This window comes from Corella eumyota, chromosome 2, assembly GCF_963082875.1.
Source record: "Corella eumyota chromosome 2, kaCorEumy4.1, whole genome shotgun sequence".
In the NCBI taxonomy this organism is placed as follows: domain Eukaryota; kingdom Metazoa; phylum Chordata; class Ascidiacea; order Phlebobranchia; family Corellidae; genus Corella; species Corella eumyota.
Window position 1 is genome coordinate 1,105,617 of NC_137491.1, and position 16,004 is coordinate 1,121,620.

Consider the following 16,004-nt stretch of genomic DNA (forward strand, 5'->3'; position numbering starts at 1 on the left):
ATATTTCAGTTTTGGATAGTTACAGTAATTTAAAAATAAATACTGTTAAAATCCCACGAACCGTTGTGAATTTACTTGTGACGTCAGAAGTAGCCTAACGTGGCCATTTTGGGAAGAAAATAAATTTTTGATTTAAGCGTGTACAGAAAAAATAAATTTTTGATTTAAGCGTGTACAGAAATATTTTTGGTTTATCGGCGTTAATATGTTTTGCTAAGAAGAAGGCAAATATGATTCAGTTTCTTTTAATGAATCTCTTTTGGGAAATGGAACTTTTTTCGAATATATGTTATATTCCAAGTATTTTGAGGCCAAGTTGGAAAGGGTAAACAAATCTGAAATTGTTAGCACACACGTGTTTAAGGATTTTAAATCAAGTTTGCGTGAAGGCAGGCTGTAAAATATGAACTAGTAAGATGTTTATAATATCTGTGAACTTATTTAAAGTACTTAAATCAGTTAAAATAAATATATATTATAAGTAGCTCCTGCTTTTTAAGAAACAATTTAAAAAATATTTAGTATCACTTAGCCTTACTGCTAAACAGCAAAGCCAAGTCGTCTTTTTTGTTTTTTTATTTATTTAACAATAAGTTTTTATGTAAATAAAGTGCCATGTGACAACTGTGTTTTTGTATAAGTTCAGTTTTCCAATCAGTATGCTATAGAAAAATTAGAAAACTGAACAGTAAAACAAAAGTGCTTGCTTGCAAAACTGCTCACACCTAGGCTTTAAAGGTGTTTTCCTTAATCCATGGGTTTTAGAAACAGCCTATTTCGTTTAGAACAAAAAATTATGGTGTCATGCAATTAAGGAATCTTATCACAAGTTAGTTTTTAATTTAGATTTATTTAAAAGAATGCTTTATCCTTTTTTTACTAATTTTTGGAAGTAAAGGCATGTGGTCTACTGACAACTTATGCGATGGGGTTAGGACTATTTAAAAAAAATCTTAGAGTTATTAAAAGAAATAATAAAACATAAGAATGTTTGAAATATTAACATAAATATTTAGAAAAAAGGTAATTTTACAACGTGATGATGTTTGCCACTCTTTTAAAATCGTATCGTTTGCACAAACTGAATCATTTGACGCACAATTTTTGATTCCCGGGAATTCGTGAAAACTAAACATTTTGCCTAATGCATCAGCATTCTTACGGCCCCCGACCAGATATGTTTTCACTGTATTTTTTTAGTTTTTATTAAATACAAAATATTTAAACGAAACTTTTTAAATTTAGACTAAATAAGGTACTTTTTTGCCATGACTTTTAATATTTTGTCCTCTGCGTATTTCTTTGTTATTAGTGTTAACGTCACAAAGGATTTGTTGTGACAATTTTAATATTTTCGAGTAGCTTTTTTTTTTTTGTTTTTTACCTCACGTTGAACAAACTATTTCTATACGAAACTAAAACTTACAATTTTGTGTAAATGTAGTAAATACAAGATAACAAACTTTAAAATCAATCATTTGCCAACTTTTGTTATTTGTAAACTGCGCAATTGTACAATTACGCTCCGTTTTGAATAAAAATGTGCGCACGCACTACTAATAAGCTTTGTAATGTTTTTTATACCATATACGATATTATTTTTGTAGGCAAGGCTACCCGAGTTACAAATTAAACATTTTGTTGAAAAACACATAAAAAATTTGATTAAAAATACGTTTAAAGTTAAAATAAACACAGTGCAAACAGCAAAATATTTGCTATTTTTGGGCCTAAGGGCCACCTCTGACGTCACAATGAATTTGTTAGGATTTTGGTGTAGTACGATTTCAACCGCCCCTAACTTTATAAAAACACGTCATAACAAAATTTTTTTTCTAATTTTTTTTTTTCGAAGACCCAACGACTTTATCAAAGTCAAGTTACTTTATGATGTCCCAGGCGCTTTAAACATTTTAATTTATTTAAATTCTATTGTTTCCATTTAAATTAATCTTTGTTACGAACAACTAAGTATTGTGACGTCATATTTAAACTTTCTGATTTATTTTTTATATAAACACAGATTATTTACAGAATTATTTTAATGGTAAAGCAACGTTAAATAATAATTAGCACAACTATTTACACATTATAATCATATTTAAATTAACAATAAATGTAAACAAATTTGATTGACGTTTGATATGTGATATTTTACGAAAAATCGTTTTTAATTATTAGTTAACGAATGTTTTACAAAAAATCGTTTTTAATTAATAGTTAACGAATATTTTACAAAAAATCGTTTTTAATTAATAATTAACGAATATTTTACAAAAAATCGATTTTAATTATTAATTAACGAATATTTTACAAAAAATCAATTTTAATTATTAATTAACAATTATTTTACAAAACATCGATTTTAATTATTAATTAACGAATATTTTACAACGGTCTAATCATCATTTTAGCTTTTTTAAACGAATACCAATTATTTTTCCAATAATACCAATTTATGCCACGAGGACTTATAACTCCCCCAACAAGATATTCTCCGTTTAAGTTTGAGCGAGCACAAAAGTTATACCACCAAGCACCATGGCGGTTGTAAGCGCAGTTACCACTCCACCTATCATGATCTTGATCAAATGTTGAAAACGACCTCCCATTAAGATGACTCATCGAATCTCCTGCATAAATATAAAAGTTAAACAATTTACTAAAATATAAAAAGTTTTAAACTAAACAACTTTTATAAGAATTTAGGGTAAAAAAAAATTATTTTTATATTCGTTATTAATATTTTATTTAAAAAAAAAACATAAAATGGATTAAGTTTTAATAAAATTTTTTTTTTTAATTAATTTGTTTTTTATGTCATAACGGTAAAATTTTTATTAATTATTTACCCAAATTGGATTATAGTTTTATACAATACATTGTGATGTTATTATTAAAAGTGTATGGGTATTGTGACCATAAAGAGTTACATGACATTCAAAATCGTCAATCCTAAATACGTTGTGTTAACTTTTTAAACAAAACCAGGTTTTAATTTTATCTTAGGTACACTGATTAATGTTAACAGTATGGCTCTGTAGCTTTGTACTTCTGCTTTTATTAATTATATCCATTTTGAATCGTGTGATACTTTTTTCCATATTTCTTAAGAGAATAAGTTTTTTTAATATTTTTATTGGTAAAAGGTGTGTAGTTAGGACGTGTTTGATCTATCTGTAAACGCTGGGCTCAAGAGCGAATAGTGTGGCATATAGGTGCGGCTTGAACCCGAAAACTTTTTGCCCGTGGTCCGACGTTTTAACCGGTTTACCACACTGTCGAATTTTTATATTTTCATGGGTTAAGGGTGTGTTGTTATGACTTGTGTGAGCTATCCGTAAACGCCGCGCTTAAGAACGAATAGTGTTGTATTATAAATAAAACTGCTGTATGTGATAAAAAGATAAATTTTTTAAAAATTTTTGAACACTTTCTACACCACACAAGGTCCTAAGTTTGATCCCCAATGAAATTATGCTGTAGCGCACTTAAGCAAGGTGCTATAAACTCGAGACTGGGTTGGGTTAACTGTTGTTACTCTATGTTCAGGTCGCGCATTCGACTTTTCACATTGAGGATAAAGATATATATAAAATATTACAACAATTAAGATAAAGACATGTTATCGAATAGTATTACAATAATAAAAGTTAAGTTTGTTTTGTGAAACGTAGAATTATAGCAAAGTACCAGAGTAAAGGTCCTTTGTTTTAAAAAACTTTATTTATTAATTCTTTTTTCTATAAAAAATATTAAATAGAACAAATCAAAGGTAACGTAATTAAATTTTACAAACCTGCAGTACCGCTATATCCTTCCACGGTCAATCGATAGAAACTTTCAGGATTTCCAACTTTAAAATTGCTAAAATATAAAAGTTTTTTTATATAATAAAACTTTAATATTTAACTGATGGTTTTACCTGTATCTTGCAAAGATTTTTTCGTCATTCCAGGAGTTTAAACCAACTCGTAATTCAAAATTTCGTGATTTTGTCAACTGGTAAATGTTATTTAGACCTATATATAAATGTCTTGATATATTATATGCAACAGACAACTTTAACATAAATAATTAAGATAAAGAATTAGATTTCAAGGACTTACCAAGCCAATATTCGCCCGATATGTTTCCAAAACCATTCACGTAGTTATCCCAATCCAAGTAAAATTCTTGAGACCCATCGAAACGTCTTTGAATGACCTTGAAATCAAAATGTTTATTAATTTGGGAACCGGCATCGTGGTGTAGTGGTCAGAACATTTTCTACACTACATCAGGTTTTGGGTTCGATCCCCAGTGATCTCATGCTGTAGCGCCCTTAAGTAAGGCGATATAAGCGGTATGAACTTCTGCTGAACCTGCTCTTAATCAGCTGCTTAGTTATCAGGCAATTATGATCTATAAAATCCCAAACTGCCAAAGACAATTTGAGACTGGGTCAAAGTAACTGATGTTACTCTACATTTAGGTCGGGCATTCGGCCTTCTCACATCGAGGATAAAGATATATACAAAAACAAACTTTGTCAATGGTAAAAAACTAAATGACAATACTAATTATAAAAGTTAATAATATTTACTGTCCATCCATTATCGCCTGTGGTTTGATCACAATAAACTGGGGTCATCTTTTGGTTTATAATAACGTTGTATACACCGCTTTCTGCATTGTTGGTAAAACCTTTACAATCCGATGGTGACATTCCTAAAATAGCATTAACAGTGTTTATGGTTATATTCTTACAATGTGGGAGTTGCACAGCTTTAAATTATATTAATACAGTTTATTAGAATTTAAATCCGAGTAAAGTTAATCCTAGCTATTCGAATATTGCCAGTTTGTTGCAATAAACTCTGTTTATATTTACTTGAATTATTTCATACCCCTTAGCTGAGATTCAAGCCCAGAGATTTTCTTTTCCAGTTTAAGAAGCAATTCCTGACATTTATCACAGCTTCCCGGTTCCCCTTTTGCTCCGGAAGAACCCGGAGCTCCCATAGCCCCCGGAGCACCATCAGCACCTGGAACACCATTTGCACCTGGAACAACATCAGCACCGGAAACACCATTAGCACCGGGGTGTCCAATCGGTCCCCTCGCTATTGTGACGTCATTATTCCCACAAGTCAAAACAACTTTTCTGGTGTTTTGAACTTGTGCGAACAAAAACACAAAGCACAGGAATTTAACAAAGAATTTATGCATTTTAATAACTCTCTGTAAAACACAACAACTAATATAAGTAAATCAATGGTATCTTAAACTAGAGTTAATTTTCCTTAAAACTTTATGTCGTGTCATTAAAATTTAACTTTCTCGATTTGAAGTTAATAAGTTTATTAAATGAAATTTTTAGTGTTTGGTCGAGTTTTGTTTATTGTAGTTATGTGTGGCCACGTGGGGCGCAGTGGCACTTGGTATCACAACACGAAGTCCCTGGTTCGATCCTCGCTATATTCCTATATAACACTATAATTAATTTGTTGTTAATGCTCATATAACTTTAAATATATTTAATATGATACCAGAAGGTTTACAATATAAAAACTTGACAAAAGTAACCTGGGTTGAAGTAATAAAAATAACAAAACTTAGTTTAAGCAACCAATTATTTATCCATTAACCGTTTCGAAGCGGGTTGGAAGACGCGCTCCGTCTGCTGGGATATTTTAACGCTTCAAGCAATTAATAAAAAAAAACCTTAAATTTTATTAGTCCCCTTTAGGTCTTTTAGGTGATGTTTAAGCGGTTACTTGTAAACAGGTAGCGTGGTGTAGTGGTCAAAACACAGTCTTAAGTTCGATTTCGTAAACTGCTGCTTAGTCAACACTAAATTAGCAGCTAAATTCACGGACAAATATATTTAAAAATAACTCTAACTGCGAAGAAAGCGGGCGTAGTAAAGGGTGTTTCTCAAGTTCATGTAGTCGACTTTCCCGCATCGAGGATAAATTTATATACAAAATTAATCGCTTAAGTGTGAATAAAAATACCCAAGCAGACGGAGAACATCTTCCAACTCGCTTCGAAGCAGTTAATGGCTAACTAATGATCTGCATCAAGATAACGTTTTTAAATTGGCCGTGTAACATCGATAATAAATCATTATAAAATAACAAAAGTTACATTAAGGTTACGTTATTACATAAAGATTTGTTTACAATAATAACATAAGAATATAAAATACAAATTACCTTAAAATTTTAATTATTAAAGTATTGTTAATTAAAATTATTAAAAATATTTTCAATTTAGCGCAACGTTAAGACCAATATTAAAAGTAAACAACATTATGACGTCATTAGGGCGATAAGAATGGTTATTGTTAGTTTAATGTTTTAAGTAACTTTTAGTTCTAACAAAACGTAAACAAAATTTTTATTTTTTTTGCAAATTATAACCTTGCTAGTTTACACAAGTAATTTAATTTGGCAGTGTAGTCGTTATTGGCGATCGTAGTTGTGCTTGTTAGTATTATAACTGTACTTAATTAACTATTTTAAATATATAATATCGTTACTATAAATATATAATATCGTTACTATATTTATATTTTTAACTAAAGAATAAAGTTATATATAGACCAAAGTTAGCATATTAGACATTTTTAAAATATTTATCTAAATCTTTCGAAACTTAAAATGAAATTGCTTTTATAAAACCATTACTGCGAATATATAAATATGCCTAAATAACATTTTAAACAATATTTATAATTTGCAAAATTTGCTTAAATTTTGACGCTTAATTTTGTTTAGCTTGGGGCACGTAATTTCTATTATATAATGTCTTAAGTTTAAGTTTGTAAACAGGTTCAAAATGTGCGTAATATTAAAATGCAAGTTTATTCGATTAAAAATTGTGACTATTTTATTAATTTGCCAATTAAGTATTTTAAGCTTTCAAATAAAAAATAATTTAATATTTGAAAATGTTGCAATTTTATGTTCAAGTATTTTAATTTAGTTTACTTAATATATTTAATAATGACATTACACAACATTTTAAACTTTTCTAAAATTAATTTTAAAAATAAATTTGCTGTAAATTGTTAACTTTTGTTGGATTTGCGTTGCATTGTTGCTAAATAAACTACGTAATGTTACACAATAGTTTAGTATTGTGACGTCACAGTCAAACGTTTGACATTTTTACTGAAATGTTGTAAACCCTTTAACAAATTTGTCTATCAAAAGTAAACAAATTCCGTCTATAAAGGGTTAAAAACAACAAATTTTTATGCGCGAGTTTTTTTTCAAAACCAAAATTTTTTATTCCAATTTACAGGATTTAAAAAACACTCATTTTAAGAATTAAAAAAAGGTAAGTTTATAATTTAAATTGTTAATTTTTTATTTTTAATTAGTAATTTACGAATATTTTTAACTTGTACAAATTGAGACTGGGTTACGGGTAATATTTTAAGATCAATAATATCTTAAACTTGTACAACTTGGGACTGGGTTGGGGGTAATATTTTGAGGTCAATAACACCTTAAACTTGTACAACTTGGGACAGGGTTTGGGTAATATCATGAGGTCAAAAAAATTCTAAACTTGTACAACTTGAGACTGGGTTGGTGTAATATCACGAGGTCAATATTATCTTAAACTTGTACAACTTGAGACTGGGTTGGGGTAATATTTTGAGGTCAATAACACCTTAAACTTGTACAACTTGGGACAGGGTTTGGGTAATATCACGAGGTCAATAAAATTCTAAACTTGTACAACTTGAGACTGGGTTGGTGTAATATCACGAGGTCAAAAAAATTCTAAACTTGTACAACTTGGGACTAGGTTGGGGTAATATCACGAGGTCAATATTATTTTAAACTTGTACAACTTGGGACTAGGTTGGTGTAATATCACGAGGTCAATATTATTTTAAACTTGTACAACTTTCGTTAATATTATTTTTTTTAAAATATCAATTTTTTTAAAAAGTTATAAGGTTACCAGAACACGATTGGTTAAATAGAGACTTTAGCTTAACTAAATTGTTTCCCAAATTATTGCCATTGTTTTTAAAACGCGACATCGCAATATGATATTGTTTTTAATTGTTACGTCACAAAGAAACAGGACTTCAATTACCTAATTCCTAAACATTTTGGTTCTTTAAAAGTTAAATATTTAGTTTACAGTAGCAACTGTGGAGCTCGGTCAGCAAAGTATTTTTAATAAAATAAAAACTTAGCGTTAACTAATAATATTGACTGGATGTCAAGAACGAAAGGTTATATTCATTTTAAGCAAAATTACTTCGTTATTACTAAGATTAGGGCCATCAGTTGCGCAATAGGAAAATTTAAATCCAGAATTAATTACTTATCTTAAAATAAAAAAATGAATATTTGTTCAATTAAAAGACATTGAAAAAGGAAAAAGTTTAAAGCATTATTAGCGTCGTCCGTCTGTCGGTTAAAACGGGTGGTACTAAAATAAGGGTGGTGCTAAAAACAAGAAAAGATTAGGGTAAGGTTTTTTCCGCCCTTTCCACAAAAAAATGCCGCCTTTTTCGCAAAAAAATTTCCCTCTTTTCGCAAAAAAATTCCCCCCTTTCGCATTTTATAAACTTGGCGGACGACGCTAGCACCAATTGCAGACCAAAATATGTAACTTAAACCTAAGCTTTAAACGTAGTCTAAAATTATATTTGTTATAATGTCTGTTAATTAGATTTTTTAATTAATTTTTGTATTATTTCAAAATGGGGGGCAACAAAAGCAAAGAAAAAAAGAAGCGGAAAGCGAAATTGAAAGAAATGCGGATAAGGAAAGAAGCGGAAAAGGCGGAATTGGCGGATAAAGGTAATATGACGTCATAAAAAACAATAAAATTAATATTTAATGAGTATAAAAATATTTACGATATTAAATTTGTTTTAAAAATTTCAAAATAGGGGAAATTTCTTCTTATAAGGCAAAAAGAAAACATTTAATTCCCGAATAACTTAACTTTTAATACGTCATCTTAAAAATATTTTTAAAAAATATTTTAAGTAAATGTAATCTAATTTTGGACAATTTTTAAACTGAACTATTAGACTATTGCAACAATAACTAACTTATACTGTAACTGTAAAACGAATTTTTAATTAAGTTGCATTTTAATTATAGACAGTCTGACAGTCAGACAGTTGTTTTTAGTGTTTAAAAAATAATAAAATTGATATAAATGCAGAATGAATAGATTTTTTTACGAATATGTCAGCAATTTTTTTATTGTATTTCAACTAAGATATTATATCTGTATATTGACATAGAAACAAGGTCAGATCATGTTTTTATTTTTAATAATAAAATAAGTTTAACATAAAATAATTTTTAAGTTTAATTAATTTATCCATAATAATAAATGATAAAGAGTACAAGATAACACTAACTAACAATTTTATTTTTTTTCTTGAAGTTTTTAGTTTAATTAACCCTCTTACTTGTTAAAGAACAATTTTTTCATTGTTTTAGATTTCTGCTATAGGTTTCATGTAAACGAGGCCTTTAAACTATATTTAGTTTGTTTAAAATGAATAATCTAAAACAAAACCTGAATTATATCAATATTTTAAACTCTGATTTGAACCCCCCAATTCGCCAAGGTTCAATGGGTTTACTTCCAAAACAATTTTAAACAATATTTAACCAATCAGAAAGAGGGAACTGTGGTTGCTGCTTTTCGACAATTTCATGATCAATGTTTGTTGAAATTTAAAGATGGAATTACCAAGACACGGAAATAAATCAAAGTAAGGGTAATCAATCAAATTCTAAAACTTTTTTGAAAATAATGCTTTTTTTAATAATATTTTGTGCTTTATCAGTAGACCAACTTTTTGGGTGGATTATCGGACGTTTATTTTTATACACTTTTTCTTACCACTCTTCGTTCTTATTTTTTAACCCACTTACTACCAGTTACTAATGCTTTGAGTAAAATATAATAATCAATGCATTTTACATTTAGTCAAAGAACACTTAACACGAGATGACCTTACAACAGAAAACTGTAAAAATATCAGCTTAGATGATATTCTATTTTTTTGCAAGATCGTCATTTTATCAAAGTTAGACATCGATGATATTTGTATTTATTAATGTAGGCCGATAAAATGGACATATCATCCACCAAATTTCAATATATATAGATTACAAAATTTACTTTTGTTTTGTAGGCGTATATATTGGACATATTTGTAAATAAATATATATATATATTCATCGAGTTCCTTTATATATAGATTTTATTTTCAACTTTTGGTTTAAGGCTTCCCTATATGTGAAGAGGAAGTTCCCGATATTTGAGTTTAACTTGCAGCAGTGACCCTTCTTGTCAGCGCAGTTGAGCGTTGCAACTGTTTTAGTGAGAAAAACCAGGCCTCTTTGCGTGCCCAGTGTGCTCATGCCACGGCACATTCGCTAAAAAACCTGATCAGTCACGAGCCGTGACACATGTTTCACATTTGTTCTGGTCAGGACGAACACAAGAGAGCGATGGAGAGGTAATTTATTTTGTTTATCCTCAACAAGAGTAAAATGTTCGACTATTAAGTTTTAACTATAATAAATATTAAATTTCTAACTTTAAATTAGAAAACTTACCTAAAATTAAAGAATAATTTAATAAATAAATCCCCATTTTATCTAGCCTTGGTTTAAATTTAACATAAATAATAATTGCTTAATATATTATTTAGATGAAGGACCATAGAGTTATTGAATGTTTGAAAAAGCTATGAAGTCTGCAATGCATGGAGTCAGCTGTTTAGTTGCAGTCTTTTGTTAAAATACTCAACAATTTACTTCTTCAAACAAGGTTGCAAATCGGTAAGTTGTTTCAAACAGTCTTTCCTTGTATTTGTTTATCCTCTATGTGGGAAGGTCGACTTTACAGCTTAAACAAAAAGTAACATTTGTTACTCTGACTCAATTTCGAGTGGACTCTTGTTGTTTAGGATATTTTGGAATATAATTGCTTGTTAAATAATCTGATAATTAGTTTTGGCAAAGCAGGAGTTTTGATTGTTTATAATCCCTTACTTTAGGAAGTTGGAATCGAACCTAGGACCTTATGTTAAAATAATTTTTTTTTGTATATATCTTTATCTTTGATGTGGGAAAGACAAAAGCGTGATCTAAACATAGAGTAACATTTGTTACCCCGACCCAGTCTTGAGTTGGCTGTGGCAGTTTGGAATATTATAGATTATAATTGCCAAATGATTAAGCTGCTGATTAAATGCTAGCTCAGCAGAAGTTTGTATCGTTTATATCTCCTTACCCAAGGGCGCTACAACATCAGATCATTGGGGATCGAACCTAGGACCTTGTGTATGATAGAAGAGTGTTCTGACCACTATACCATGGTGCGATCAATGTTGGAAAAAAATGATATACTGTATGTAGTAAGTTGTGTTCTACATTTTAGACAGTTTGCTATAAAATTACACAACATTATAGGTAGGTAATTAACATTTTATAAAGATATAAATTCATTAATATCAAAAAAATGTTATAGCCAAAAATAGTTAAATATTTCGTTCTAACTTTTGTCAAACAATTTTTTAATTTTTTACTGTTATGATTAAGGTAACAGTTGATTTACTTAATCAACTGATCTCCAAAAGAAGATATTTTCCTAATATCAAGGAGAGAAAGGATTATGACATCATAGAAACCCATTTTAACAACACAGTCAACCATATCAGAGTGGTCAAGGAAGCTCAAAATTTTACTGATCGCTACAGTTTTACATACACTGATGTTACAGTTTAAATTTGCATTTTAATTAGGTTTTTAAATTACACATAAAATACTAACATTACATTTTTTATACTGAACAGTAATATTGAAAAATAACAAACATATTACAAGACTTTTAGGTAGCAGAAATTACTCTTTGTTTTGGGTGTCAAAATATAATTTTCTTACTTTAGTTTTAATGTTTATAAGCTAATTTTACAGGTTTATGTTTAATCCATTTAAAGATTGTACTGAAATTATATTTAAATCACCTTCCAAAATTTGGTGGATTTTATTTGCAAAATATATTAGGTATTTTGTGAGATTTTAATCAAAACTGGTAACATTTTTTACTGTACCATAGTTGTAATTATAATTGATTTTTTGTGAAGTGTAAAAACGCAATTTTAAAATTTCGAATTCATTCATTTTTCACTATGTCCATATATATCAGCTGATTTAAAGTGCTATATGTTTGTGTTTTAATTAGTTACACAAATATTAATACTTCATGTAAATTACATTTTTCTGCAATAATATAATAACGCTGGTTAATTGAACAAATATTCTCTTAATAAATTGATTAAGTGATAACCTAAAGTTATAGTTTTTATAGGTATGTATATCGTTTCACTGTGATAAAGATTTAAATGGCACTTTTAACACGATTTGTATAGCTAAAAATTTGTGTTTTTTTAGATTTAAAAAATAAGTTAAACTTGGATAACTAGTAGCACATTGGTATATCACTTGTATTGCAATTACATCTGGTTTATTCCTAATATGTGCTTATATTTATATAAAGGTTAGGTAAAAAGGGGGCCACATGCTAAGTTTATTTGTCGTTTGTTGATAATATTTCTCGTCCCTTGAAACATCATTATTAGCTAAATTGATTGATTTCTTTTACCCGAAAATGCAAAAAAATTGTTTTTTAAAAGCTAGTCAAAAGATTTCAGTTTTAAATCGGTCCGCATTGCGAAAAAGGTTGCCGACCGCTGGTCAAGGATATAGATTTATTGAAAGGGGGGTCACCAGTGTAGCTTATTGTGCATAAGCTAACCTTTTATTCACATTAATAACAATTAAATTTAACTATTTCACATTTGGTGGGAATTATTTTTGTTATCGTTTCTTGATTTCATCAAAACCTTATATTAACTCCTATTTTGATATGTCTTTTAATCTTAAACTTGTTTTTAAAATCTGTGGTTTGCTTTTGACATGGAATTCGATTCTTTGTTATTCTTTTTCAAAATGAGTTATCTTATGCCTTTCTACAAAGTAGTTGTATTTTGGATTTTGGAATTTTACGTTTTTTGATTTACCGTTAATGAAATTTGAATTCGACTTTATAAGAAATTGCCGTATAATATAATTATACAGTGAATTCACCTGCGTGGTTAATTTAAGAATTCCTAACCAGCAGACGAGCAGTTAGCTAGTTAAGAAAAACAATTAACTGTCATTATCTTAAAAATAAAACCTTCCGATTGGGTCGACGGAGACCGCTACAAATTGGTGACTGCCCTCTGTGATTAAAGTGTGAGAATTCTAACAATCAGGACTTGTAGCACCTGACTCACGCTGTGAACATCGCAAAAATGTTGGACGCAATACTGTTTGGATTTATTGTCTTATATCAGCAAGCCCGTGTTGACCATACCAACAAGAAGATCTTCGTCAACGAACAATAAGTAACCTTTTTATTTTTGTATATTATGAGTATATATTTTTGGTGTTTTTTGTAGTGTATAATTATATTGTATTTAACGATTATGTTACCCTCTTTATTTTCTAAACGTAATCAGTCTAATAAGAGAGTTGTATCTTTTCGTGATAATGTTGATTTTAATTTTCTGGTAATGATGTTGACTTAGGTTGTAATGGCACTAAAAATGTTAGGTGGGGCAACGCGATATCGTAGGGTAATTTATTTTAACCGCTGACCAGGTTCTTAACCCAACCATGGCATCTACCTTTACCTTATCTAACTTACACCCTACCCATGCTGTTAAATCTGTTTTTGCTAACTATTTATTTCGTTTACCCCATACCTCTGAGACTTTGAATTATTCTTTTCCCAGTTTTTTTTATGTTACGAACTATGCCTGATGATCAAACTCGACAACCTCGAGGCAAATTTCTGTAGCTGCGGGAAACCCACCGCACAATCGTTTTTATTTACCGAAGTTTTCGAAACGTTTATGATGATAAAGTTTATTTCTACTTAACCCAGTAAATTGTGGACATTCTCAAATAACACTTTAATTGTATTACTTATCACATGTTTTATATATTTGATTATCGCTCACACAATTCTTTTCTTATTAACACGGGATCTGTGTATAGGATTTGGCCCGTAAATAAACTTGAACTTATCTACTGATTTTGCTAGAAACCTGCTGTGTCACAAACCTACAAATGAGTGTGTGGAATTGTCAAACGTACCTGTAACTGATTCCTGTTTTATTCCGCGTATGTCGAGAAAAATAAGACCTTTTAAAAACTTGGGCAAACACTGTCAGGACTGTACACCCCATTGCGTTGATTTACCTTTGTCCAACATCTCGATATCAAATAACCCATCATGTTCTGATCATTCTGGATGCATACAGATGATCCATGTTCCTAATGATGAAGAAAAACTTACCGAGAGGGACGTGAAAAATTTAAGCACCGGCAAAGTACCGAGAATGCAAAAGTTAAGTGAGGAGAAAATAACTATTAAACCGGCAAAGGCCGAAGTTACATTAATAAGCACCGGCAAAGTACCGAGAATGCGAAAGAAAAATAAAGAAGAAATAAATAATATATCGGCAGAGACCGAAGATGAATTACGAAGCACCGACAAAGTACCGAGGATGCAAATAACAGAAGATCTTAATGAAGAAATTATGTCATTGGCGAATGACAATACATATGAAATTTCTAGTTCTAGTCAGGTTAAGAGTCTTACCTCTCCTAAGGAAGAGAGTTCTAATGAAGAACCTTTCACAAAGAACACAAATCCTGATTTGTCCACAAATGCAATTTATAATAATTGCCCATCTGACGTGTCTTTTAATATTGTTACCGAAGCAAACTTACTTGTTTACCGCGACAACACTGCTCTGACTATGTCGACGACAGGCCGTCGTATCAACAAACTAATCTTTTCCGTTTTCTTACTATTGTTTCATTTTTTTACAGTTTTTGACTATTTTATCACACCTGTTTATTCTAGGCCCTCTTTACCTTTTTCGAACCAAGATTAATGAAAAATTAAACCCAAATTTAAAACCTAAAACCTCTCTTGAAACCCAAAATCGCACACACCAGAGGCGTAAGCGGTCAGAGAGGGGGGCAAAACATGTTAGGGATCAGGTAATTCGCTCAAGACTATCTGAGAGTATGTAAGGAACATTATATTTTTTGCCATTACCGCTTAAGCTTTACTTCGTATTATATTGTGTCGCTCGTATTTGTATGTGTTGTTATTGCTATTGTAATGTTTTCTACTACCAAAAAATTAAATAAAAATGTTAAAAATCAAATAAAAAATATGACACTGTATATTTTTTCTTCACTTTTAAAAAATAATTAGTAGATTGTATTTTTCTTTATGCTTATATCGTGTGTATTTTTTTTTTTAATTTTTGTTACCCCGGGCTCTCCTTTAGCTGGGATGATGTAGCTTATTGTGCATAAGCTAACCTTTTATTCACATTAATAACAATTAAATTTAACTATTTCACATTTGGTGGGAATTATTTTTGTTATCGTTTCTTGATTTCATCAAAACCTTATATTAACTCCTATTTTGATATGTCTTTTAATCTTAAACTTGTTTTTAAAATCTGTGGTTTGCTTTTGACATGGAATTCGATTCTTTGTTATTCTTTTTCAAATTAGTGATCTTATGCCTTTCTACAAAGTAGTTGTATTTTGGATTTTGGAATTTTACGTTTTGGATTTACCGTTAATGAAATTTGAATTCGACTTTATAAGAAATTGCCGTATAATATAATTATACAGTGAATTCACCTGCGTGGTTAATTTAAGAATTCCTAACCAGCAGACAAGCAATTAGCTAGTTAAAAAAAACAATTAACTGTCTTTAACTTAAAAATAAAACCTTCCGATTGGGTCGACGGAGACCGCTACACCAGTGTTAATACAATGTTGCGTTATTAAAGTTCGTCCCATGTCATTGCCTTTAAAAGAAAGTTGAATCGTTGACCAGCTTGTTAAGTTGTCTCTGCTTGGTTATATCTA

The 16,004-nt window shown here is 29.8% G+C and overlaps 1 protein-coding gene and 1 long non-coding RNA gene across 6 annotated transcripts; one reads left to right on the top strand and one right to left on the bottom strand.

Moving 5' to 3' along the window:
• Positions 1-2,388: 2,388 nt before the first annotated feature.
• On the bottom strand, positions 2,389-5,211 carry LOC145744153 (angiopoietin-related protein 2-like). Its single transcript, XM_082562271.1, has 6 exons — positions 4,890-5,211; positions 4,586-4,710; positions 4,110-4,206; positions 3,926-4,022; positions 3,800-3,867; positions 2,389-2,633 (listed from the first exon to the last, which is right to left on the bottom strand). Exons 1-6 carry the CDS (start codon positions 5,209-5,211, stop codon positions 2,389-2,391), a joined length of 954 nt encoding a protein of 317 aa, XP_082418397.1.
• A 2,982-nt stretch (positions 5,212-8,193) lies between these two features.
• On the top strand, positions 8,194-12,387 carry LOC145742938 (uncharacterized). Of its 5 annotated transcripts, none has more exons than XR_014280968.1 (5): positions 8,195-9,281; positions 9,477-9,754; positions 9,973-10,507; positions 10,703-10,832; positions 11,595-12,387. It is a non-coding gene; the product is annotated as an uncharacterized LOC145742938 (long non-coding RNA). The 5 variants fall into 5 exon arrangements; XR_014280971.1 differs by having other exon boundaries at positions 8,201-9,754; positions 9,973-10,072; positions 10,247-10,507; XR_014280969.1 differs by having other exon boundaries at positions 8,205-9,754; positions 9,973-10,072; positions 10,273-10,507.
• The last annotated feature ends 3,617 nt before the right edge of the window (positions 12,388-16,004 follow it).